The 25,594-nt window shown below is 49.5% G+C and overlaps 10 protein-coding genes across 10 annotated transcripts; 5 read left to right on the top strand and 5 right to left on the bottom strand.

The window, feature by feature from the left end:
* Positions 1–3,071: 3,071 nt before the first annotated feature.
* CNBG4020 (hypothetical protein) lies at positions 3,072–5,756 on the top strand (the record flags this gene model as incomplete). Its single annotated transcript, XM_769009.1, has 13 exons — positions 3,072–3,599; positions 3,648–3,921; positions 3,975–4,094; positions 4,147–4,292; positions 4,352–4,494; positions 4,546–4,664; positions 4,713–4,920; positions 4,969–5,046; positions 5,098–5,206; positions 5,263–5,432; positions 5,486–5,551; positions 5,604–5,697; positions 5,751–5,756. 13 exons carry the CDS (start codon positions 3,072–3,074, stop codon positions 5,754–5,756), a joined length of 2,061 nt encoding a protein of 686 aa, XP_774102.1.
* A 5,479-nt stretch (positions 5,757–11,235) lies between these two features.
* Positions 11,236–13,450, top strand: CNBG4010 (hypothetical protein; the record flags this gene model as incomplete). Its single annotated transcript, XM_769008.1, has 2 exons — positions 11,236–12,347; positions 12,403–13,450. The coding sequence occupies 2 exons, from the start codon at positions 11,236–11,238 to the stop codon at positions 13,448–13,450; spliced, it is 2,160 nt and encodes a 719-aa protein (XP_774101.1).
* Positions 13,451–13,674: 224 nt separating this feature from the next.
* Positions 13,675–16,446, bottom strand: CNBG4000 (hypothetical protein; the record flags this gene model as incomplete). Its single annotated transcript, XM_769007.1, has 13 exons — positions 13,675–13,920; positions 13,975–14,099; positions 14,167–14,210; positions 14,276–14,296; positions 14,357–14,528; positions 14,598–14,620; positions 14,684–14,750; positions 14,800–14,843; positions 14,902–15,122; positions 15,188–15,741; positions 15,799–16,096; positions 16,153–16,180; positions 16,256–16,446. The coding sequence occupies 13 exons, from the start codon at positions 16,444–16,446 to the stop codon at positions 13,675–13,677; spliced, it is 2,034 nt and encodes a 677-aa protein (XP_774100.1).
* Positions 16,447–16,750: 304 nt separating this feature from the next.
* CNBG3990 (hypothetical protein) lies at positions 16,751–17,901 on the bottom strand (the record flags this gene model as incomplete). The annotated part of the gene is made up of 6 exons (XM_769006.1): positions 16,751–16,829; positions 16,888–17,247; positions 17,307–17,385; positions 17,464–17,579; positions 17,663–17,733; positions 17,815–17,901. The coding sequence occupies 6 exons, from the start codon at positions 17,899–17,901 to the stop codon at positions 16,751–16,753; spliced, it is 792 nt and encodes a 263-aa protein (XP_774099.1).
* A 211-nt stretch (positions 17,902–18,112) lies between these two features.
* On the top strand, positions 18,113–19,381 carry CNBG3980 (hypothetical protein; the record flags this gene model as incomplete). Its single annotated transcript, XM_769005.1, has 2 exons — positions 18,113–19,235; positions 19,296–19,381. 2 exons carry the CDS (start codon positions 18,113–18,115, stop codon positions 19,379–19,381), a joined length of 1,209 nt encoding a protein of 402 aa, XP_774098.1.
* A 100-nt stretch (positions 19,382–19,481) lies between these two features.
* Positions 19,482–20,690, bottom strand: CNBG3970 (hypothetical protein; the record flags this gene model as incomplete). The annotated part of the gene is made up of 3 exons (XM_769004.1): positions 19,482–19,998; positions 20,073–20,194; positions 20,265–20,690. The coding sequence occupies 3 exons, from the start codon at positions 20,688–20,690 to the stop codon at positions 19,482–19,484; spliced, it is 1,065 nt and encodes a 354-aa protein (XP_774097.1).
* A 324-nt stretch (positions 20,691–21,014) lies between these two features.
* Positions 21,015–21,582, top strand: CNBG3960 (hypothetical protein; the record flags this gene model as incomplete). The annotated part of the gene is made up of 2 exons (XM_769003.1): positions 21,015–21,350; positions 21,394–21,582. 2 exons carry the CDS (start codon positions 21,015–21,017, stop codon positions 21,580–21,582), a joined length of 525 nt encoding a protein of 174 aa, XP_774096.1.
* Positions 21,583–21,763: 181 nt separating this feature from the next.
* CNBG3950 (hypothetical protein) lies at positions 21,764–22,797 on the bottom strand (the record flags this gene model as incomplete). The annotated part of the gene is made up of 5 exons (XM_769002.1): positions 21,764–21,844; positions 21,897–22,023; positions 22,078–22,162; positions 22,270–22,334; positions 22,562–22,797. The coding sequence occupies 5 exons, from the start codon at positions 22,795–22,797 to the stop codon at positions 21,764–21,766; spliced, it is 594 nt and encodes a 197-aa protein (XP_774095.1).
* A 561-nt stretch (positions 22,798–23,358) lies between these two features.
* Positions 23,359–24,656, top strand: CNBG3940 (hypothetical protein; the record flags this gene model as incomplete). The annotated part of the gene is made up of 6 exons (XM_769001.1): positions 23,359–23,422; positions 23,495–23,631; positions 23,686–23,748; positions 23,814–24,088; positions 24,135–24,433; positions 24,481–24,656. The coding sequence occupies 6 exons, from the start codon at positions 23,359–23,361 to the stop codon at positions 24,654–24,656; spliced, it is 1,014 nt and encodes a 337-aa protein (XP_774094.1).
* A 43-nt stretch (positions 24,657–24,699) lies between these two features.
* On the bottom strand, positions 24,700–25,520 carry CNBG3930 (hypothetical protein; the record flags this gene model as incomplete). Its single annotated transcript, XM_769000.1, has 3 exons — positions 24,700–25,056; positions 25,097–25,242; positions 25,292–25,520. 3 exons carry the CDS (start codon positions 25,518–25,520, stop codon positions 24,700–24,702), a joined length of 732 nt encoding a protein of 243 aa, XP_774093.1.
* Between the last annotated feature and the right edge of the window lie 74 nt (positions 25,521–25,594).

Raw genomic sequence — 25,594 nt, 5'->3', positions numbered from 1 at the left:
GGTTATTATAGAATCTCTTGGTACGCGGGTCTTGCTGTACGTGACAAGAGCGTTAATATCCAAAGCAATGTAATAAACGACCGGAAACAAGCTTGCCTCTATGACCACCTGCCGTCCAGCCTGACCACCCGCACGGTGTCACCACCGTGGAGGACTCTGACTCGGCTCCACACCCGGAGTCTCTCCATTGACACTGGCGATCATAGATCGTCACCAGATTGAATGCCAAAATCAGTTGCTATGGTGCCAATCACCTTATCGATGACGTTATGTGGGAGGCTATGAAGATTCGTTGGACTGCGAAGATATTGCGTAGTGTGGGTCTATGCAGCTGTCAGCCCATATTACATCTCGGTGTTGTCTTGAAGAAATTTTTACAGTTTGGTAGGAGTTTTTCGGAGTCCTTTGCACTATTCTCATCACCAGATACCCCTTGGTTAGGCCTCAACATATTATCTATCCCATATTTGTTGGTAAGATGGTATATGATACTTTTGGACAAGAGTCTCTGGTCCATGTTAGCATACACGTTTCGGGAGTTCGAAATGTGACAACCTAAATCTCCGCAACAACGCTCCATCGCAAACTGCCAGGAGACCCATACAGGCCCTATTGCTCGGAGGTAGTCACAGATATGTAGGAGCATATGCATTTGGGAGGTGCAGAGGTGAAGACGGCTGGGGTTATCATTATAATATAATCTTTGTAAGTTGTTAGCTTAGTCGAGACCAATGCAAGGTAAACAGCCGAGCTATTCAATTCTCGAAATCTCTCACCCAATTTGCCCAACCCTTTTTCAGACCATCCAGCCTGTTCCTTGGCAGCTCAAATTCCAAACATTCTCGTACCAGCTCAGAAAGCTGCACAAAGTGTTTGTGACACTCTGTGGGGATGAGCTGTTCGAGGAGGACAGGAGCCAGATGCTGTATCCAGAATGACCAGCTGTCTGCCGTGCAGGTTGCCGACACTCGACGAAGTCGGGTGGATTGGCAGCAAAGCATAATGAAATCGTACGCCCTGAAGCAGCGGTTGCCTTTCCCAGCCTCTCCCAGTAACGCAAACTTCTCCTTGTTCAGCTTCCTCACAAGTCCGCCGACCAGATCAACCAATTGTTGGAAGAACGTTCGCGAATGCAAGGTGCATGAAGTCAGTCGGGAAGGATAGCGGAAAGTTGATGGTGGACAGCCTTGATAGAATTGACTTGCCCTTGATGCCGTGCTTTCGCGAGCGCTTATTCGACAAGGGCAGTAATTATTGGTGCCTTTCATGTTCATGAAAATGGAGACAGCTGGAGTATCTCCGGAGGCGAAGAGGAGATGAGCTCTCAAGGTGAAAAATCTTCCCGCATTCCCAAGTCCTCGCACCAACTGCCGGTTTCAACAATCCTTCCACCACTGGGAAAAGGAATGAGTCAAAGTCCTTGGCCTTCTTAGGCCCTGGAACAATCCCCATGGGAATAAGCTCTTCGATGGGGGTCCTAATGCCAGGTGCGAGGTTGAGGTTGTGGAGGAAGAGGGCCAGCACGTGGCGGATCGCTTTTTGAAGGGACAGAAGCCATCTGACGTGAAAGCTAGAGCAATGTCTCTTTCATCAGAGAAGTAATTGACGCCAATCTTCTCACGCTCCACTTCCACCTCGTTCTCAAGCAGTGACTTGTAGTGCTCGCCGTAAAAAACATCACCTATCTTGTCAGACTGTACGTTATCTCTGGCGTATTAGGGGATTGGAGATCGAAGGCTCGGCGCTTGTAGTATGAAGATTGGGATTGCTCTAAACAATAGGTGTTGAAAGAGTCAGTGATTATCTCCTTAGATTCCGCCGCAGAACCCTTGACTCGCCTCCTGTGTGGTTGATTCACTTTCTCCAGCTACATTCTGTCTGGCAGCAGACAGTCGGGGATTTTCATTCTGCAACGAGTTACCAAGTTGAATATATCTGATTTACTGACTTCTCACTAGAAAGCAGCTTACCTCATCATTTGCCTCAGGCATTTCCACATCACCGCCGCCACCGTCGCCACCATCATTTTCGTCAAAACAGTCCTCATTGATTGCTTCTGTGGCGCTAGCTTGAGCTGCTGTAACGCGCTCTGCATTTGCTTCTCATGCCGTCTTTGAGTTGCCCGGGGGATGTTCACCTTCGGACAGCGAGCTAAGTCGCAATGACATGTAGTCTTGCGTGCGTGGTATTTCGGCGGGATTATGGCTGATGCGGCTATGTTGGTTGATGGTTGATAGAGATGACACACCAGGCGGGAAAATGGCAAGGACGTGAGGAGTCTCTCGTGGAGCTTTCTCGATGAGTTCCTGCGTTCTCGGTTGTTCCAGTGGGGCTGCGTACTACTGGCTTTGCATATCGGGCGGAGAATTTATGATCGGATGGAACGGGACTGGGAACAGGTAAGACAGCAGATCTTGCGTATACTGGAAATTATCTTGTATCTGGTACACTGTGACCACCAGTATCATAAAAGCTCAATGTCTTACAAAGAGTAGTTAGTAGTAGTCCAGCAAGTGGTGGAGGTCAAGAAACTCCCTGCTGCGACATGCGTGGGGTGATAAATTAATAATTTAGGTACTTCCAATTTTACGTTTTGGTCGGACGAAAACCCAAAATTCACATTTTACGTAAGTACCAAAACGCGTTTTGGGCGTGTTTATTTTGGTCGACTTCTGGGTTCGACCAAAACATGTTCTCTCCCGACGAAAAACGTCATTTGCCTTATATCTCCTCTTGCGTAATGCGATTTGTCCACCTTCATTATTATTATGTTCAATTTGATGATGTTGTGGTGGTATTCGTTCCCCTGCGTGGGCTTCTTAGTTCGCCGGCTTTCGATTTTTCTAACGACAGTTGAAATATGATCAACTGTCACGTGACTCAGTACCAATGACGTCGGCGACGCATTTATTGGTGAACTCGTAGCTCTGCGTTGTCCCTTTTGATTATTGCCCATCTTCTGGCGAGTCGCATGCTCCACTTCATCAATTCCCATCTCAACCCATTCTTCTCCCAATAGCTCCATTCTTCCCCTCCAAACAGCATCCAGGCGAACGCCCATCCCTACCATCATGTTCCGCCTTAGGCCAGCCCCAGGCTCAGTTCCACATCGACTCTCGACCCTTCGGCCGATACGACCTTTGCCGCCCTCAACTTTTCGGTCCCTCTCGAACGATGCCGGCGGCAAGGTAGTAAGACCAACCAACTCAGCTTTGTCCCAAAATTTCTTCGCTGGGCATCACAGACCATCTTCGAAGCCTCATTCCCAGCTCAACCTCGTCCGTACTCGCAGCACCTTCCGTATCTCTTCAGAGGAGTTTGCGAGTAAACACCCTTACTTGTCTGTCAGCATCAGGCTCGTTTTGTCTTCCATCTTTGGTCTCGTTGTCCTCACTGGCGCAATTCTGGTTCATGATGCGTTTACCTACTCTGAGAGACATGTCGATCGTGTGCCCTGTAACCCTCTGAGTTTGAAACCTCGAGTTGGTGGTAAGAAGAATCTGCCGATCATCGAGGTGAATTTGGATGATGAGGAAGATGATACGAAAAGGGCTATGAGAGGGAAGCCTAGGTTGGTTATCGTTGGCGGAGGCTGGGGTGTAAGCCATTCTACGTTCATGGAGAAGGTATAGCTAATGCTAGGGCAGGCTGTCTCCCTCATCCAATCTCTGCCAGCACATGCCTATAACGTAACGCTTATTTCTCCCCAGACATACTTCGCCTTCACTCCCCTCTTGCCTTCGGCGTGCGTCGGTACTATTGAACCTCGTTCATTAGTGGAGCCTCTTAGGAAACTTATTGCGCGGGTCAGAGGTCATTACTTGATGGGAGCTGCTGTCGATCTCGACATGACCGAGAGGCTTCTGGAGGTTGAAGTTCCCAAGGAAGATGGAGAGGGGACAATGAGGTGCTATGTTCCTTGTGAGTAATAATATCTTATTACTTATGAAGAACCAGGCTGACTTATTTCCAAGACGATAAGCTGGTCATCGCTGTCGGTTCCACAACAAATAACCACGGCGTCAAGGGTTTGGAACATTGCTACCAACTCAAAACAGTTCCAGACGCTCAAGCTATCCGCCGAAAGGTCATGAGTAGGTCTATATATTCATTTTGCACGTATATTGTATACTGACTGTGGTACAGACAACCTCGAACTCGCGTCCTTGCCCACAACCACACCTGATGAGAGGAAGAAGTTGCTGTCATTCGTTGTTTGCGGCGGTGGCCCTACCGGTGTTGAATTTGCTGCTGAGCTGGCTGATATGATGGCTGAAGATGTCCTCAAATACGTGGGTTTCCCAAAAGGGTTCCGTGTATCCAGCCATCTGCTAATTTCTGGCGTCACTAGTATCCCAAGATCTTATCCAGTGAAGTTGAGGTGACTGTCGTCCAAAGTCGTGACCACATTCTTAACACCTACTCTGAGAAGATCTCTCAATACGCCGAGAAGAGGTTTGCTAGGAATGATGTCAAGGTCATCATCAATGCTCGGTAGGTGTTGCTTATATTTTTAACTGAATGTTCGCTAAATTCTATCTCCAGAGTTCAAGAAGTCAAGGAGGGCCGAGTAATTCTCTCAATAAAAAACCCGAAGGACAAGGACGCCAAGCCCGAGATCAAGGAACTCGAAGCTGGTTTCGTTCTCTGGAGCACTGGTATAGGTAAGTTATTGACCATAAAAATGCAGCGAGATTAACAGGTTATGATAGCCATGCAGCCGTTCACTAAACGCCTTGTTGAGCTTCTCCCCAACCAGTACCACTCTAAAGCCGTTGAGGTCGATGGGTTCCTCCGTGTGCAGGGCGCCCCTCAAGGCTCTGTCTACGCACTCGGTGACTCCGCTACTGTTCAGACCAATCTTATGAATGACTTGTACAACCTTTGGGATAAATTCGACATCAACAAGGACGGTAACATGTGTGTTTCTTCCCATGTGCTCTCAGGATTTCGCTGATGAGGGCTTAGTGATTATGAAGAGTGGCAAGAGATGGTCAAGTATATCAAGAAGAAGCACCCCCTTGCTCACCGATCTCTTACGAAGATGTGAGTAAACTGAATGTGGATGGGCGACGGAACTGATTCAAATGTCTGCAGGCGCGCCGTGTTTGAGGAGTTTGACAGGGACCATGACGAAAAGCTCACTTTGAACGAGGTTGCCGAGTTGTTCGCGAAGTTGTCGAAGAAGGTCACCAGTTACCCAGCCGTGAGTGTCTTCCACGGCCTATTCATAATCGCTTGGCGGCTAATTATGTGTTGTAGACCGCCCAAGTTGCGAGTCAACAAGGAAAGTATTTGGGTGCAAAGTTCAGCAAGCTCGCCAAACAGCGTGACACCCTTAGCAGCAACGGTATTTTCGACCTCGATGACGAGTCTTACTACCATCCCTTCGAATACCGACACCTCGGCAGCTTGGCTTACATCGGAAATTCGTACGTATAAGTAGTGTTTCGAGAGAAAAATCAACTGACAAGCGCATTCGTAGTGCTGTCTTTGATTATGAAGGCTGGTCCTTGGCTGGCGGTTTACTCGCCATGTATGCTTGGCGATCGTAAGTGAAAAAATATCCTGGTTAATAATTTTTGCTAATCCCATTGCTCCAGTATTTACTGGTCTGAGCAAACTTCCATGAGGACTAGATTGCTTTTGATGTTGGATTGGGTCAAGCGTGGTATCTTTGGACGTGACTTGTCCAAAGTGAGTCGTCTCTATCATCTAGCAGAGGGTTCATAGGCTGACCATACTTACAGTTTTAATTAATATCTGTGAGATCGGCTGAAGAATCGTAGCTTTGATTATAGATACAGGTCATCAGGAATGCATGACCGGTTATTGTATTCCCGCCGTTTCCTTTCCGCTGACATAACCATTTGGGCATTACCCCTCCATCTTTGATTGACTACTACTGTTGCCTTTACACACTCTTTGAGGGAGAAAAGGCGAGATAGGGAGGGATGATTAGTACTTAATTCCCATGTACAGCCGTCTTCCTGAGATCCCCGACCTTCAAAATCTGGATACTGGGCAGATCCCGAACCCTTTTAAATACATTCAAATTGCCTGCCACCGTCGGCAACCGTTCCATAATCAATGACCGTTTGCTTTACCGAATAGTCTGCATATCATGCCATAATGCACACCTTTAGGCTACCCTCCTTCACCGCTCTCAAGCATTCACACGGCGTTCAGCATTTTAAAGTCGAGAACGGAAAAGCGCCGGGTTGGCTGCTGGGAGCCAGCCCAAACCTCGGCATACAGGCAGTTGAGATCGAAGATTTGGATCCGAATTCGGAGCCTTTTTGGGGCTGACTTCTGAATCTCAAATTCGGGTTTTGGACGGCAAACAACGCACCGTTAGGCAGCCGAAAGCGTATTGTTAGTAGGCGCACAACATGGTGTCCCATCCCCCAGAAGCCAGAGAAGCGACGTCACGCTTTTAGTAAAATAAATAATTTTCTGACGCGTTATACTGTTCGTTTGCTGTCAACGATGAAGCAGCCACCGGCCCTCCAACTTGTTCATACATACACACCTCACTAAACACTTCGCAACCGAGATCCGACAGCGATCATTAATAGCAAATGCCATAATCCTTCCCGTCCCATTTAGCCTCTTCAAAAATAGCAGAATCGAGATCCGGAACCCCCCAAATCGCTGCATAGTCATCCCCGATCTCAGGAATACGGTAGTAAGTCGCGCACCGCGGGTGTGGGAATATTAGCTTTTCAGGGACTTTACAGCAGGCATCCGGTTTGCTTTCCTAATTTCTCGTCCTGAACAGGCGATCGGCGTTTGGCCTGGTCCAGCTATGCACAATCCAGTCATCGTGCATTTCTTACTGTGCTTACTGGGTTGCCTAGAATAGCTCGTGATCGGTGTGGGCGCCGACGTAACAAGGGGTCGTGAGTTAATCTACCTGCATTTGAAGCTGATGCTGGATAGACTGTCTGGAGGAAGAGCATTTGCTCCCCTAACAACTAGTTCTAAGCGGCTCCTCTGCTCCTTCATCTACTCCCCCGATCGCGGCAAGTCGCTACTGACTCCACTTGCATCGGACTATCGCCCCCATTACCCGCACCCTTCAAAGGTTGCCATCACCCATGCCAACTTCCGATGCACTAAGGAGAGGATAGTCATCCACACTCGTCCTGTCTCTCATACAAGAGTGGATGCGGCTCCGGCCCATCCAAGGCCAGGGAGAAAGGCAACGAATGGGTCAATCGACATATTAATTCTTTACGTTGCCCGAAGTGAGTCCTGGTCCTTTTGGCCCATGCGAGTGCTTGTTCAGTGTTGACTGATATTTATGCCATAGCCCTGGATTGACACGTAGGAGACAGGAAAACAAGACCATGACATACACTAAAAATCAGAAAGTATCCCGTTTCCGAGACCGCTGGACACCGTTGAAATAACCGAGACGGGCAGATCTCGCCTTTGGGGGACTTTCTGAAAGACTCAAAAGAACTGTGTTCGGAACCGGACGTATCATTCCTTGGATCTGCCGTGCAGTATTGACAAATAGACGAAAAAGAAAAAAATTCCTCGAAGTACGTTTCGTGATCTTCAAAGAAGTGAGTTGTTCTAGCAAGATGCATCCCGATTTTGAAATTCATATGTCAAGGACCCTGTTGATCTTCGGTCTACAAAAGTGGAATGATAGCGACGATGATTCTTCCAAGGATAAGAGGGAGAGTGATGATGATGAGGATGACGGCAGCAGCGATACTGACTACCAGGGTCGAAGGACAAACACGAACAAGAGAAGGAGATTCTATGATCCGGAGAAGGAAGAACAACAGTCCGGCGATTAGGTGTCAAGCCGCTATTGCTACTCGACCTTCACGTAAATCCTCAAATTAATCTCGCATGAATTAATGGCTTTTGGCGTCACCCCAACCTGCGTTCTTTTACCGTTCAAATCAGTAAGGACCCATCCGGATAAGTTACGACTCGTTCGCTAGCCTCGATGTTCTTAAACATTGAAGCCGTCTGTAAGGTTCTATAGCCAGAAGACATGGGAGAAAGCCCCAAGTCCTAAATTTTTAGATATCCGGAACAACCTGCTGGTGTCGCACGGAGATGCCATATAATGTGCTCGATGACGATATGGCTTAGGGTCGATTGCGATTTAACGAGCAGCTTCAAGATTGACTAATTATGTAGAGGGACAATTCCAATAAGAGCTAAGCTGGAAAAATGTGCGTACTCACCCAAACAGGTTGGCAGTGATTAGTGGCTGAGTGAAGGTCGACGACTGGCTAGAGCACCTATTAAAGGTGATGATCATAATAGGGCCGCGACGCCAATGTTAGACTGACATGCTTTTAGTAATGCTGCGCTTTGGTTATCTTGCAGCAAGATGATCCCGTTGGGAACAATTACATTTGTGGAAAATGATGTTATCAGATTGCTGCGATAGTGACGATTGATAAGGTTGATAAGACAGATAAAATGTAAATCATTAGTTGTTCATTCATTGGCGGATCGTCTTTTTTTTTTTAATCGTCGGATGGAGGTCCGAAGCCCGTCGCTGGGCGCGTGGGATTCGGAGAAGTCCACATCGTGCTGCACAGACGCTGCATAATATTTTTAGGCAACATAAACGACTCTGAATGGATTCATGGAGTTTCCCATCGGTATAGATGGACAGCAACCGTTGAACAGTCTCATTCATGCGATCCGAAGACGCTTTCGATCAGGAGCAACTGAGCGTCTTCACTTCCCGCTTGCGTCGTCTGGAAATTAATTTGCAAAATATAATTTGCCGGCAGAACTTCAGCTACTGGGAAAGGAAGAGCAGGCATACAAGAATACTGTCAGCATGGAAGAAATGGCAGAGATGAAGTCCGAAATTTTAAATCGGTAAAAGGACAAGGAATAGCAAGACGAGGTATAGGTAAATATGTCTTGTCAGTATAGCCTATTGCAGTGCAGCAGCGCCCTATGGGATCATGTTTTTCTTTTGGATTCGGATAATGTAGCAACATGATGATGGGCACGGGAAGGAAATTATGAAAATTATGAACAGACAAGGAACGCTGAAAAGAGAGCAAGATAAGATGTAAAGCATGCTACACAGCGCCACCAGGATCGACAGTTGGGGCCTCAATGGGACCTTTTCGGTTGACGACGGTCGAAGATAATAGCTTTCAGTTGACGGTAAATGATGCCGACTCGGCTCTGACAATCGACGTTCATATCAATGGCCGGCAAGAGGGCTGTGCGGTGCTGGATCCTTCAAGGGATCTCTTTTACAAACAAGATCAGAAGAGCGATCATCGGAGACTAATAAACGCTGTAGTTGATCGCTGATCTTTAGCATATATTTATAATAGAAGATGGCGGTTATTGCACTATAGTTAATGGTCAATGAGTTAATTGTGAGCTGCCACGGAGTGAATTTACTCCGTCTTTTCCGACAGTTGATGAGCGCAAGGCGGTTTATACGGAGCTGACGCTCTTATTGCTCCCAATTGTCCTTGGTACTCTTGGCGTAGACTTGCATGTATCATATAGCAGGGAGTGTACTTTGCAACTCACAAGCTTGCATGGCCGCAGACCGTCGATATAGAAGAAGATGAAGGATGGTGATTCTTTTAGAGTTCAGCCGGGGGGTTCGGAACAAATCAGGGGAAGAAGAAGAACATGCAAGTATAAAAAGTTAAAACTTAAACTATTCGTGGGCGCGCGGTGGGTCGTTGAGAGGAGAGAGGACAACGAGTAATAAGGAGGAAATTAGAAGTCGGAAAGGCACAAGGATGAACGTGTGGCGAGCGCCAAAAGGTGTGATCCTGCACCTCAATAGGGTGGTTAGTTGTTAATTCATACTTCCTACGCATCTGATAGGGTCCCATCATGAAGGCGGCCTTCGCGTGTGGATGAAGTTTGGATTTTAGAAGTGAAGACATCGCGTTCCTGAAATCAGGATACGCGCGCTTCAGGAGAAAGGCCGAGATTCGGGATCAGCAGAGCCAAAAAAGGCACCCATGTGCGCCGGCAACGAGTACGAGGAAGAGAGCTGTCGTACTGCTGCATACCGTCAGCAAGCGGAATAGATCCATCCAAATATGGATCACGAGAGTTCATGAAGAGGCACTCTAGGACCATGCTGAGCGGCGAGGAACAGCAGAGAAGTGCTTTTGGAAGCACACCGACCGTCTCGTCCGTGCGTACGACTACATATATATCATGTAAACAAATTATCCACACCCGCCCTCCCATGCACACGACTTTCCGTTTCCATCCAACCAGCTTATTACAGCTCGCAGCCCTTTCAACCAAGACCACAGCTAAACCACACCTTTCGCTCAACCGCACAGTACAGCATCCTCTTTCCCGACAACGGCAACAGCTATAAGAAAAACCGAGGTCGAGAGTATCTATTCAACACCCTTTCCTCCATCATCTTTGTATCCTATCTTCTCCAATAATCGCACCGCGCAGTGAGCGGCTCATTCAGTGACAAGACCTACTCTTGAGGGCCGCTAACCACCGCCCACTGTTAATTTTCCTCCTCAACTGCGAGTGCGACCATTCTACGCGTCGGATCTTTTATATATATTTCTTGAGCATTACTTTATTAGTCGGCGGCTTTTTGGAAGCCACTTTGAAGTTTGAAAGAGACGGAGTTGTCGTAAGCCTCCATTTTATGGATATGACGAGTGAGATTAAATCGCCCACCCGGCTGACTTTCCAGGCACAGCGTGACGAACAACATTCAGCAGTCCCTCAAACGCCATCTCGTCCAAACATTCTTTTCTGTCCGCCTTTATTATCCTTAAAACAATCCCCTCCTTATCCGTATTACCACTTACAAGCCACTTGGAATCTTCTTTTGCGTAGATCGCAACTGCGGACCATCCATTAGAACATCAATTAAAAAAAGTTTTCCCTTCCACCCGCGTCGATCCGATTTCCATCAGTTTACAGACAACGCCGTCCAGGTAGACGATTAAAGAGTAAGTTACTCAACCAATGCCGAGCCCTCAACCGTACCCCGTACCAAGACATGGTATAATGCTGATGACTTTTTTCTTTCTCTCTCACTTAACCCTTCTATCATATGTTGTTCTCGCCGACTGTCTACTCCGTTCTTTTCACAACTTCACGCCCGCAGGCTCATTCTCTTCTTTTATTGAAGCTAGACTTCAGGCAGCTCTCTACTGGTCGCAGGTTCGACTATCGCTAGAGTACTACCACAGACACTCGTCTATCCAACTCACTTTTGCCAAAATGTCTTTCTTTGAAACCGAATTCTCTCTTCTCGATCCAAGCTCTCAGTTCGACGAGTCCAATTTCCTCTCATTCTCCTCTCTTATTGAGCTTTGTCCTCCTACCCTCGACTCCAATAATCTCAACGCAAAGGTGGTTAACAGCAATCGCTCGTCCAGCATCTCCTCACCATCCCTTTCAGAACCTTCCGATGTGCTCAATGACGACTTTCAGCCTTCAACGCCAAAATGCGGGCAGGTTGGAATCTTCCATACTCCACCCAAGAGTACCAATGACTATGAGGAGTGTGATTTATTCACTCCAGAGCATACATTATCCAGCCCAATGGATGCTTTCATCACTCCTATCAAGTCTTCAAAGTCAAGTGTAAGCGGCTATGACCAATATGGCTACATCACTCCCGCCGATAGCATCTTCCTCTCTTCTACTCGCTCAAACTTTCCTTGGGATGATGTCTCCTCCAACTTATCAGGTGCTACCTACCAAACTCCCTCTGTGACTCCTAGAGCAATGCGAGTGGCATCCAATCCCACTCTTGACGCCCCTCGTAATCCCCGCTTTGTAAAGCAAGTCGTCTCCATGCCTTTGCTCAAGGAAGAACCTTTGAATACGGAGAGCGACTGGGACAACTCCAAGAGTTTTGTTATGGATGAGCAGCAGGGGATGGATGTCGGTTTTGTGAGTAGCAGAGCGCCAGTCAATGGCTTTGACAACGTGTTTGGTGGTTTCAACACTGGTGAAAATGGCGTCAACACCGCCGCCAGTATCTTGACTTTCCAATCGCCAGAAAGCCTTGACTCGTCCACTCAATACACAACTAACACAGTGGACATCCAATCTATTCCCTCTTCTTCCTCTTCGATGCCAATGTTGTCGTGGCAACCTCAGACCTCGACAATGCAGGATCATGTCGGTCTATTTCCTGCGATCGAGATTTCTCAGCCAGACACCCATGTGGCTGGACCCATAGGTGATTTTACCATAAATCCAAAGGCAGTCATGTGTTCGAATGAAGGCGAGTCTCTAGTGAGACCTTCGACTGCTCCAGGATTCCGAGACCAAGAAACAACGGTACCTCTGGGACCTCCGATATCTGAACCTATGAACAGAAGGTACGCACTGAATCATATGCAGTTAAGAAGACATGAGCTGATGTATATCTGAAAGTCTCTCTGCTGGTAGCTACAAGACATCAAAGAACGGTCCTCTTCGGGATTTGTTCTCATATGCTCCACAGCAATTGCCGACGGGCACTCCCGGTCTTCGACCTCTCTACACCTGTGAACCCTCGCCTTTATTCACACACGCTGATTCATCAAATTATTCTCGTGTTATGCCAGCTACTCCTACGCCTAAACCAACGCGAACGGGTAACTCCTTGTTCACGCCGACTCGGGTAGTCAGCGGACAGGGTTTGGGTTCCTCAACTTTCCCTCCTACCCCCGACTCTCCTGGATTCCCCTTTACACCTCCCTCTTCTACGACCGCTACACCTATGCTGCGAATTGGAAGTAATCCGTTGCCAATGTCTCTTCGCAAGATGCGTTCTCTGACTACGAACTCGGCGTTTCCTTCTCGTCCTTCAACTTTACCTGTGTGTGCCGAAGAAGATGAGAATGAAATGGCAACGAAGTCACGCAAGCGTGTTAGGCGATTGAGCATCACCGAAGCGGACGATTTCCAAGAACATCAAACCAAGATCCCCAAGGTGAACGACCCACCACTCTTCTCTTCCCTCCCCCAATTAATCCCCGGTGTTGCCCCAGTCACAGCGGTTTCCGGTCCCGTCATCCCTACAACTTCATCTGTTACCATCCATCCTCCTCCCATGCACTACCCTGTCTCCAACGGTATGCCCTCTACACCTCACCGTGTACACCCTCCTCCTCATCCCGGTACAGATTCACGACTTATCGCTCGTCTTCCCTCACCTTCCAAGCGAAACGTTTTTCCTACATTACCTGTTACTCCCAAAGCTACACCACTTGCCAAGGGCGCGAGATCGCCCTCAAGTAAGCTCAAAACTCCTTCCTCTCCTCAGAGAGTGTCGTCTTTTGGCGGAATGACTTTCGTCAACTTTACCAGCGACGACGCAGATGTCTTGTTGTCCGGAGTTGCCCGCAGTGGGACTTCTGGGAAAAAGAAGAGAGACAGAGAGGATTCTGGAGATGAGCATCTGTCCAAGAGACCCAGGAGCAGAAGTGACGATGAGTAAACGCGCTACGAGACGGATCAGTTCAATATCAAATTTTATCCCATATTTGATGATTACATACACTCTTGTTATTACGCTTTTTCTCATAGTAATATCTAGTAGTTTCATGATCGCGATCAAGTGGAAATTTGATTCAGTATGCATAGGACACATGTTAGTCATGATCCCCCCCCAAAAAAAAGGTTTCTTTCGTACACAAAAGTCTCAATTGTATCCATAATAACCTACACTCCATCCCAAGGCCAAATCTTGTGGGGTTTGCAAGCCTTTTTCAACCATTCCCTAGCTTCTGCATCCTCATCACCCTGCAAAAGCGGCTCCAAAGCTTCTTGAACTGTTTTATTGTGTTCATTCAGCCAGCGCATCTCGTACTTTGCCATAAGCGACCAATCAACGAGCGAAGTTTGGATTGGCACCTGAGTGATTCGTTCCCATTCAAGGAACTGAGATGCTTCCCCGTCCTCTGGAGTCTATACCACCTGATAAGCCACTTACATTTGTGACACGAGAATTGATGACTTTACCTCGACTTGTTTACATAACAAGACCGATTCAATTCGGATACCCCACTCTCCCTCTTTGTAATATCCAGGCTCGACAGTGGTAATATGACCCGGTTTAAAGGCGATATCGTGCGAGTACATCGGGTCTGGAGTTAGATTATCAGCTCCAAACCAAACTGTCTGACGTTTAAGAGTGAAGGAAGAGGCACTCACTTTCATGTACGCCGAGATACGAACCTATCCCATGACCTACTCCACTATGGTTATTTCTTAGCAAGTTTACAAGGTGATAAAAAGGAGGATCCATATTTCCGATACTTACTGCCCAAAATCTAATCCATCGCTGATCAGAATGAGCACTTCAGCGTTTCCTTCTCGATAGCATTCCAAACCCCAGACTCACTCATAAAGCGCTTTCCTCGCAAGCATGCCCAACCTATCCCCCGGCATGCCTCTAGGGAACTTAGCCATACTGACTGCCATATGTCCTTGAAGCACCCGGGTATATGCGCGTTTGAGCTCGGGGGAAGGGGTAGAGCCAAAGTAAAAAGTGCGAGTGGTATCAATGGTCGCGTCTGTACGGGACGAGTTAGATCAAGGTCTAATTACGGTGCTGTTCATAATGGATGTAGGAGCGGACTGACCCTGATATTGTGCTCCAGAGTCGCTGTTGATTGGATCCAGCCAATGAATGAGTATCTGGCCCCAGGGGTTAGATAAATCGACTCACATCAGATAAGTGGTATCCGGGTCAATCAACCTGTCCTTTCCTCGCTGAGGAGCATAATGTGGCAAAGCTAGTCATCAAGAGTCAGTAAAGTCCACTTATGCAAAATGAAAGTTTACCAGAGTTAGGACCAGAAGCAGAGATGTCCTCATAAGCAAGGCCGCTTAATATATCAATCAGCCCAAATTCGTCAACCCTGTTTATTTGTTATAAAAACTCACGCAAAGTAGTCTTCCTTTCTCCTTTCTCTTGTCAAGCCTTGAGCAGCAGCCCATTCTCCAACCTTTTTCCCGTTCTTGAGCAACATCTTCTCCAGCCATGCCAACCATCTGACCATGGCCCGTCCGTCCCTGAGGTATGCATTACGAAAGTTTTGCTGTTCGACAGGGTTTTTCACTGCTTTAAGGACGTCTACGGGACAAGTGATGGTGGCTATTTTGGACTTGATAAAGAGAGAATGGCGATTAGCTTCGGTCTGGTGTTGAAGAGAAGGTTCTAGCAGCTTACAGGTGAACATGCCTCGGCTAGAGCCCAACTGCACTCTGCAGGGCTAAATACCCTTACGTTTCTCTCCTCTGAATTCTCATTTACGAATGCCTTCACAAATTTCCCTACCTCTTCAACTCCATAGTCTCTCACTTCAACATCTTCCCCTTTCCATCTCTCATCTAGCTCATTCTCAACTTTACGCTTATCCACAAATACAGCACACTGGGACGGTGTGAGGACGAGATAGGCATAAGCTACCGGACAGAAGGGTATATCCGAAGGACAACGATAGTTGAGCAGCCAGGCGATAGCAGGTAATGTAGGTAGAATATACACCCATTCCTTTACTTTGCTCTTCCTATTCCCTCCCACAGCCTGCGAAATGGCCTTTCGAACACGAGAGAGTTTGGAAGGCGTATCCTCCCCTGACAAAGCGAGAGGGTAGGGGCTGATAGGGCCAAGGGAACGGGCAGGGACATTGCGGATTTTGTCGATGAGGTTGGTCGACAATGGAACGAGGGTGATGGAAGAGTCTGTTGATGACAGGCGCGATTGGATCGAGTGAACAAGGTCTACGTTGCAAGGAAGTAAGCACTGATCAAAATTCATCGAGGAAAGAAAAACAGTACCCAGAGATATGAGTTTCGGATCGATCCCAACTCTTGACCCGTCTTCCAGCTTGTTCACAACCCAGTCCACCCAGCCACTCTGTGCATCCGCTCTCCCACTTCCTCCCCCGCTACTTGACCCGACTCTGACCACTTTCCACCCTTTGGGTACTTGTTGTTCTGCTTGTATCCAGTATCGCGAGTCGACGAACAAGAGCGCTGATTGAGATGTCGAGGAGGGGATGAGAGCGGTACCGGCTGAACCCGTGAAGCCTGATATGTACTGACGGCGCTTCTCCGAATCTCCTACTTCTTCAGACTAGGTGATCAAGTCGTTAATATCGGCCAATGTACAGATGAAGGGAGATGACTGACTTGGTGTTCATCTTCACTCGGTACTATGCTGTTGTGGTAGGAAAGCCATTAGCATCCCCCTTTTTAATATCGTTCCATATTGCACAAGAAGGCTTATACATACTACCAATCGACCTTTGCATCCTGAATTTCGTCTTTGAGTGCTTTCAGGCGCTGTTCGAGCTCTTCGCTACCATCGAGAGTGTCATAGGTCGGGAGCTCAAGATTGGTCGATTTCTCGAGGATAATATCAGACAAAGAGTCTTCAAGGCGGATAGGACCGGGGGCCCTGCTGGAGGGGAGAAAACAGGCCATGACAGTGCAGTATGCAAGATGTAAAAGCTGAAGATTGGTTTCGTTACAATTGAGCAGCGAGAAATCTGTGGTGACTGAGCAAGCACAGCCGATGACGCGCAGGACATCATCCAGCCTTAATAAAATAATCAAAACTCCACAAATAAACCCATAACTCATGCATGCTACAGTCTATCCAATCTAACCGCGTATGCAGATACAGTATCAAATATGGTATCCTTCTTTCCCCCTTGACAATTTTTTTCCCATAAGCAGGTTGATTTTTGGCTTGAAATTACACGATCGTTTGTTTACGCGTAACACTCTATTTGCCCTCCTCCTTGAGAACCTCGTCCACAGACTTGCCGCCAACGACTTCCTGAACCTTTTCAAGGACCTTGGTGCTGCGATTAGAAAGTGTCAGAAACGGCTTTACCATTTAAAGAGAAAGGATGCACGTACAAATCAACAAAAGGCACATGTCGGATACCTTGCGTCTCGCAGTAGGTCTGCAAATCAGAGTGACCGTTCTCCATAGTCTTGGCAAATAACAAGTCGGCGTGCTTGGCTGCAGACAAGTCGGAGACACCGTCACCGCAAAAGAACAGTGTGGGCTTGTGGGGCAAGTCCCTGTAAGGCAAGATGGCCTGGGATTTGTCGTGGCCGAAGCCACTGGTAGGGTGCCTGAAGACGATTTCCCAGGTGTTGCCCTTGCCTTCGGGGTCGGTGAACTTGACGTCGTTGGCGATGATGTCGATCTCTTCGGCGTCAGGGCCGGGAAGGAGGGTAGAGAGGACGCCTCGGATGTTGGGAGTCATACCGCTAGTTTTTTTGCCAGGTTAGTTTGTGTGTAAATACAGGAGCTGGGGTTTAGCGCTTACCTAGAGACAATAACGACGGGAACACCATTTTGCTTGCACCATGTATAGAACTTTTCGAATCCAGGATCAAGCTTAATGTCTAACATTTCCATCAGTCCACTCATCTTTTACAAAATAAACAACCCCCCCCCAAAAAAAAAGAAGCAAATAAACGTACTCTTCATAAGCTCCTCCTTGCACTCCTCGAAAGGCACCTTGATAGACTCGAGCATCTGCCTGAAAGAGTCTCGGAAAGAAATCCGGCCATCGAGGACTTCAAGGTTGAGTGCTCGTCTGTTTTCCAGTGTTGTCCATAATCAGCATCCCCCGCGGACCTCCCAAAACGTGAAAGAAAGAAAAGAAAAGAAAAGACTGACCGCTTCTCGAACCCGAATCCGAGTTTGTCAGTCAGAAAATCATTACTGTCCTTGTCGGTGATAGTTCCATCCTTTGCGAATCCAAATGTCAGTTATCAGTTCCACATTTTTACCTTTTGAACAAGAAACGTGGGGAAGAAAAGCAGACATACCCAGTCGGAAAGGACGACAAACTTGGCATCCTTCTTGATAGGAGGGTAAGGCAAGACGGATTCGGGAGCGGCTGCTGCAGCGGACATGGTGAGGGCCTTTTATATATATACCGGAGACTCGGGGTGTGGATGTGTAAATGGAAAGAGGATATCGAATTGCTCGGTATGTTGTTTAGCGGGGAAGAAGTCACGTGATTACAAAAGTTGTATCAATACATATTGCATATATATGTCTTTCCCGAAAAAATAACTGTACATCTTTTCCTGCGTCTATATATATACCATCTTCACTCGCAAGATGCCCAAGACAGCAGCAGGTCCGTCTACAAAGACATCAAAATCCAAGCTCTCCCAAAAGGGCGTTCCAAAACTGTACAGCAATTTTCTCCCGCTCCCTATCCTCATCCCCGCCCCTATCCCCATCCCTTCGTCCTCTTCTTCGAAACCTATCAGCGAGACCAAACATTACCTCTACTGCCGTGCACACAAACCAAAAGCTAGTGCAGGTGCAGGTGCAGGTGCTAGCGCTTCAAAGGCAAAAGAGACGGAAGAAGAATTACCGGAAGGACGGACGGTGTTTGTGGTGAACCTTCCGGTGGACGTGACGGACCGAGAGCTGAGGACAGTGTTTGGGAAATACGGAGTGGTGGAGGATGTTAGGATTGGTAAGCGGGAGACTGGGGATGTTTTGGAAGGTGTAGTCAGAGGAATGGAGGTTGATCAGTCTGATGAGGAGTCTGAAGACGATGAGGATGAGGATGAGGATGAGGATGAAGAGGAGGATGAGGATGTAGAGATTGGGGATAAAGGTGATGGTGACGACCGACCTGAAGCTACATTCAAAGGCGATCTCTTGACCAAAAAGCAACGACGCGCTCTTCGTCGGCGCAACCTCCCCACTTCCATCCCCGAGATCGACTCTCTACCCGCGCTCTGTCCCCGCTCGACGCCATACTTGCGATCCGGTCTTTCCTCTGCCCACATCATCTTCCTCGACCCCATCTCCGTGTCCCGTCTCTTCTCATCCGCTCCCGAACCCGTATCTTTGCCTAAATACGGTAAAGGCGAACCTACAGGGTTGGCGTACTACACCGCTCTGTACAAATCTCTTCGTCCTCCCTTGTCGGCTATCAAGTCATTCGCCGACACCTCCATGGCACGATTCGACCATCTCCATTCCCTCCTCCTCTCTTCGCGTGCTAAAGAGCAGGGCGCGGGCGCGTTGGTGGATGAAGATGGGTTTACTGTGGTAGTGCGTTCCGGCAAGTATGGACGGGCTGGTGCAAGAGGTGATGGGTTTGGGAAAGGTGGTGTGGGTGTTGCCTCGAGAGGGTTTGAGAAGAAGAAGGGTATAGGTGGGAAGGGCTCGCAGGCCTTGCCAGACTTTTATAAATTCCAAGCTTTGGATAGGAAGAGGCAGGGTATGTTTTTTTTTTTTTTTTGGGCCACAAAAGATAATATGAGCTGATACCGATGGGTAGACCTTGCCGAGCTTCGTCAAAAGTTTGAACATGACAAAGCCCGGGTGGAAGAACTCAAGAAATCCCGCCGATACAAACCATACTAAGAATGTGGCCCCGTTTGCTATACCTTTTGATAATTATGAATGATGGTTTTCGAATGCATGGGGTTTATATATATTCTCGGAATCTATGCTATACAGAACACTACACCTTTTCTTCTTCTTTTTCCTTTTCCTTTTCTTCCCTCGCCTTTTCCTTCTCCTGCGCTTCCTTGGCTTCCACTTGATCAGTCTTTCTCGCCCTGAAATCAGCCTGCTCCACCGCCCTGGTCACATCCACCACTTCATTCGCTTTCAGCGCAAAAGTCTTTGCCAGCAATGGGATCTGGCTAGGAGAGAGGAGGAGCGATGGGTGTTGAGCCTGTGAGGTGATAGGTCCCGGTGCGGGGGGAGGAAAAGGTTGGGCCGTTGTACCTGCCTTGACCTTGCCTGACGGATCGGTCAAGGCGGCGGTAGCGGCCAAAGGTTCACGGCCTTTCCCAGCGTAAATCTCGGTCAACTCGGGACATTCCTTCTCTACCACCAGACCGGCCTTGATAAGTTGTTCAAGATAGGTAGCACCCCTCCACGCCTTGTAGTGTGACCACGCGCGCCAGAGGACGTAGAATAAGGGGAAGTTGGGGATGATGGGGATGATTGCAAAGGGCCATGTGACGGGCGAGCTGTGGGGTGGGGTTGTTTTTTTTGGTGGTCGGTCAGTTATACATGTGTATTTGAATGAGAGGAGAGAACGTACAAGAGGATGGAGCGGTACATCATCTTTCTATGGTGCGGTATCCGCTTGAGGAGGAAACGGTGCAGTTTGGGAAGCAGGCTCGGCATCTCTTGGTTGGGAAGTCTAGGCAGCACCAACGGTATCTAGCACAAAATGCAACTTAGCAGACCACATAATGCGTTCACTGGAAAATGACAACAGCGGCTCGCTCACCTCGATCCGCTCGAGCACTTGCCCGTCCTTGGCCACCTTTACGCCCTCGCCTTCTCTAACCGCCTTGAGTGCCCATTCCTCATACTCTATCCTATCCATCAACTTTTCGCCCTTTTCATAGAACCAATACATCCAGCTGCCCTTTGGCTTCTCGCCAAGCTTCAACCACGTCTCGGAGCTCTTGTCGAGCGCTTTTGTGATAAGTGACGGGGGCGAGTCGGCGGATGGTTCAGGCTGGAGGGCGTGGAAGAGGATGAGCGGGGTTGGAGGGGTGGTGTGGGAGGAGGAGGCGGATTCGAGGGAAGGGGGAGGGGTGGTCGGGAGCGTCCTGGAGGGTGGTGGTGGGCGGGGGAGACGTGCGAGGGGGAGCGCGAGGATACGGAATTGTCTTGTGGCTTTGCCCGCCGCGGGGAGCTTTGAGGACATCCTGGGGGGTTGAGTCTGGGCGGAAAGAGGAGGCGAGGAGAGGGAAAAGAGGAGAGATAAATATGAATCGTCACACACACACTTTTAACCGAATTCCCGGCCCATTTTTATTCTGGGCAGCGCGTAAGAAAATTTTGCTCATTCTCCCCTTATACACAAGTGACACCCCTGCCCAGATCCCAATTCTGGTCGGGCCGCGTTAATCTTTCATTTTGGGTTTGTCACCCGGCAAAGTCTCTCAATCGTCATCGTCCCGGCACCATAAAGTCACGCACCCTAATCATTTTTCTACTGCTACACACGCACAAACACCCAAACACCCCAATGTCCACTGCCCAAGAACCGCCTATAGACAACCGGGGACAACCGCCATCCACTCTCCACCGCGCAAAAGTCAACGCCGCCTACCTCTTATACGGCTCCAAAGCCGCCGTCGCCCCGGCTTCGCTTACCACGCGCTCCGCATTAACGACCACTCGCTACGTCCTGCGCTATGTGGTGAGGAGGTTACTGCGGTATACCAAGTATGCCCTGATAGGCGGCTGTTTGGCCGCGGTCGGTGGCGGGGTGTTGGGCACGATAGGGAGTGGTTTGGCTTTCTTTGCGGCGCCTAGTATAGGTGTGGGTATGGGCATTGGGGTGATCGCTGCGATACTCAGGGTACGTTTCATTAATCTATAATAAGCTGATAGAGATGCAACAGTTTGGCTGGCGTCATCGCGGAAATCATTTAAGAGGAGGGATATGGGAAGGATGGCAAGGCATGAAGACACGGGCGCAGCAGGGTAAGGACGGAGCAGAAGACGAAGAACTCGACGCAACCTCGGCGGAAGAAGAAGAGCTCGAAGCGGAGAATAGGGCTACAAGACGAGATGTCTGGATGAGAGTCTAGGTTTTTGTATATCCCCCATTGTGATGTAGCGATTAGTCAATCGAAAAAAACCCGGGAATCGCATGAATGATCAACGGCTGCATCCATCCAGTCGAGTGGTACAAACTCCCAGAACGAAATGCAACGCTCCCCTCCCCCCGGCTTACACCAAGCAAAATCTCGTTTTTGGGGACCAAGACGCCTAGTGGCCGGCACGACGCTGCTCGACAATGACGGCAGAGAGCTCTTCAATCTTCCTCTTGGATCGGAGGAGAGTACCGAGCTAAACGGTCATCAGTCACCAACATCCCGTCTATGAAAGAAAATCGACACACCCTCTTCTTGGTGAGCTTCTTGGCCTTCTTGTCCTTGGAGTTCCTCAACAACTCCATGACTCGCTTCTCGTAAGGAGAGAATCCGGCAACCTCTCGGATGACAGACCTGACAAAGGTCTTCTTCTCGCTTTTAAAAAAAAGTTAGCTCCAAAAACTTGGTAAATAGTCGGAATGGACATACGTCTTGAGACCCTTCTTGTTGGAAGGCCTGGCAGTCTTGGGGATGACGGTGGTGGGTCGGCCCTTGTTCATACCGTATCGGAGGTCTAGCACGGTTTTCATCAGTCCTTTGGTCCCTTGTCTTCCTCTGATCATTTCCCCCTTTTGCCCATTCTCCGACATCCGTTTAGTGTACAAGAAGAAAAAAACTTACTAGATCGCTGAGCGGGAGCAGAGGACATGTCGACGTCGGCCATTGTTGACGAATTTTTTTCCCACCTATTGGATTCACAGTCAAGTGCGAGGAGGTAGTAGATCCGATGAGAAAGAGTCGAGGTGGGTGAGGGAAAGAGTCGAGGTGGGTGAGGAGCGGTGAGAGAAAGTTTTCGATACGAGGCAAGGCGTTTCCGGGTATCAAGTGAAGCACATATGACGAGCCGGATGAACAGAGAGCGATTCACACAGTCAGGCATGTCCTCCGTAGACGTAGGAAAAGAACAACTCACCTGGTTGATTTACTTGAGGAACGAAGAGAAGGAGAAGAGAGGTTTGGCTGAACAGATTTTGATTTGCGTTTGGACCGAGGCGAGTGAGTGTGCGAGGCGTTGCGCAAAGCTCTCCCAGCGCGGAAGCTGCCCCCGGTCCCATCTCTCCGCAAAACGCCGAGGAGGGCAATTTCGTCTCGCGCGATGTGGCACTTGCCTCCACCCGCCCCAGCACCCCGGCGCACGGCATTTTCCATTCTCTCTTCCTTCCTCTCTCTTTTTTCTCCATACACAATCAACTCTGGCTTATACCATAACACCTTCTCTCACAAAAAATGCCATAGAAGGGCTAGTTTAATGGCGCCGGAGAAGATGGACTGTTTTACAAGGAGCCTGTTTAAAATGCGTCCCTTGTTTTTACGTGTTGCCCGTGTTTTCCTGTTTACAGGGGACGTGTGCGGCATCGATGTGCGGGGGGGGTTTCGCTTAGGGCTTACACTATGTTTCGATGGTTGTTTGGATGTATTGTGTGTGTTTTGATATGTCAATCGTGTCTGCAACGTATCGCAACGTATCTGCTCTTCTCCCCGTCGCCAACGGCACGCGGGATCAAAATACAACCGCGCCGCGCCGTTTCCGTCTTTGCCGCGCTCCCCTCCGCCTCTAGCCCCATTCGCCCCATCCGTATCTCCTGTACGTATCTCCCTGTACGTCTCTCCCCAGCTGTACGCATTTGCTCGCCTCCCGCCCCGCCGCCTCTCCATACCCCCCCCCACTCTCCCCACTGACGACAAAACAGGAACAAGAAGAGTTGACAGATGAGGACGACAAGGCAGATTGTCAGTGTGTTGAGGAACGCGAGGGTGGTTCCCCCTCGAGCAGGTCGGTTTTGCGTCGTCCTCTCGTGTTTTGCATAAGCGGCGCGCGCTGACTCGCCTATACCAACCGATGCAGCCGTTCCACACGTTCGGTACGCTACGACCAACATGGCCATGCCCGCCATGTCACCTACCATGACGGAAGGTGGGATCGCGTCATGGAAGAAGAATGAAGGAGAGAGTTTTGCTGCTGGCGATGTCCTTTTGGAAGTTGCAAGTTTTTTCGTTGTGCTTTTCGTAGCGCGGGGCTAACTCAGAGAGCTGTAGGAGACGGACAAGGCGACGATCGATGTGGAAGCGCAGGAAGATGGTGTGATGGGCAAGATCATCGTACGTGGAGATTGCCCCGAAATTCAGAGGGCGAGACAATGGGCTGATTGCAGAGACGTCAAAAGGTGCAAGCTGGGGCGCAAAAGATCCCAGTTGGTCAGGTCATCGCAGTGCTCGCTGAAGAAGGGGACGATCTCTCTTCCATCACTATCCCTGAAGCCGCTCCGCCCGCTCCGCCCGCTGCTCCCGCTCCGCCACAGCAGCCTGAACAGGCGAAAGAGGTCAAGGAGCAAAAGGCGGCAGAACAGAAAGCGAGGGAACAGCCGAGGGACGAGAGAAAGCACCATGAACACAAGGAGATCAAGCACTCCAAGCCACTGTTCCCGAGTGTATCCAGATTGTGCGTGTTTTACTTGCTTTTGTATAGCGCTAAGCCATGTTGTTAGATTGCAAGAATCATCGCTGTCGACGGACGAAATCTCCAAGCTGAAGGGTACGGGCCGACACGGCATGCTTACAAAGGGTGATGTCCTGCTTGCACTTGGAAAAGTGAAGAACCGGTATGGTTCGGCTGAAAAGTTTAATGTGGACGTGATGGGTCCCAGTGGGAAGCGGTTGAGCGAGAGAGAGGGCGTGGCGAGAGAGGTGAAGAAGGAAGAGGTTTTGGATGGACCTGCGTTGAGGAGGCTGGTCGTCAGCGGGATGGCCAAGGCGACCCAGCCTGCGCACGCAATCATCCACCACGGTTCGTCAAATCGGCTAGACTTTTAGTGCACCCTAACCATGTTGTAGAAACCACGCCGCTCCCGCGGTCGTCCGACTTTGAGTTTGACTCCATTCTCGCGCCGTATGGGGCGTTGCTCCCATCGCCGCAACCAGAAGTCACGATTCCGTCCAGGGCCGAACTCGAGTCGTCTGAAGGCCACCTTGCCCGTCCCAAAAGGGACGAGTTTGCCGGGCTGTACTAGGTGGCAGACTAGGCGGCAGTTGATCATTTAGACTATGCATATGCTACTTGTTTACATTAAATATACTCAACAGCGCGAAACAACCATACAACAAGCCGATGGGGTACGCGACGAGTAGTCTCTGGCGGTCCATTCGCAGCACGGCGACGAAGATGGCGCTGGCCGAGTGGGTGCACCAGGCGATGCTGATGGTGGAGAGGAGGTAGCCCAGCGGACGGTCGATGCCGACACCCATCCCGATGCCGCCGAGGCCGACCATGGGCAGGAGGCAGTAGCCGAGGACGGAGGCGGTGCGGTAGGCGTCGATGCCTGTCTCGGACATGAGGTTGAGCAAGAGGTAGATGGCGGTGGTGCCGAGGAGGCCGACGCCGTAGATGTACGAGAACTGGGGTTTCCCGGACTGCACGGGTTAGGCCGTCGTTGACGCGCGTGGTACTCACGAGCAAAAGGAAGAATGCGAATGCAAAGCAGAATACAAACGGGCCGGCGAGGTCTGCGTCGTCCATGATATGCGAGTCGACTCTGGAGGCAGGGTTGAGGACAGCGAGGGATTTCTGGAGGATATGGGACGGGTTGATGCCGAGTTCTGGGGTGTACAGTCAGAGTTATTGAGCAAGAGAATCAGTCAGACGCACCCTCCATCAGACTCGGCTCGCCGTCAAAGCCGCCTGTGCCGAATGCCTCCCACCAGCGTCCGGCCGAGAGCATGCCGGGGCCAGAGAGCATGCTGCCGGACGCCATGTTCATGCTGCCCATGTTGCCGGCGCCGGCGTAGGGAGCGGCGTGGCGTGCGTCGTACGGCTGGCCGGCGTAGAACTGGAGGTGGTCGCTGTCTGCGTACGGCTGTGCGAATATGCCGGACATGGTGTATGCATGGGGGGGGGGGGGGATATGTGAGGGGGGACAGGGATATGGGGATGTGAGGGGGGGTGCCACAC

The sequence above is a fragment of the Cryptococcus neoformans genome, chromosome 7 (assembly GCF_000149385.1).
Source record: "Cryptococcus neoformans var. neoformans B-3501A chromosome 7, whole genome shotgun sequence".
NCBI lineage: Eukaryota > Fungi > Basidiomycota > Tremellomycetes > Tremellales > Cryptococcaceae > Cryptococcus > Cryptococcus deneoformans.
The sequence above is the reverse complement of the archived record's forward strand: the minus strand, read 5'-3'. Positions and strand labels throughout refer to the sequence as shown.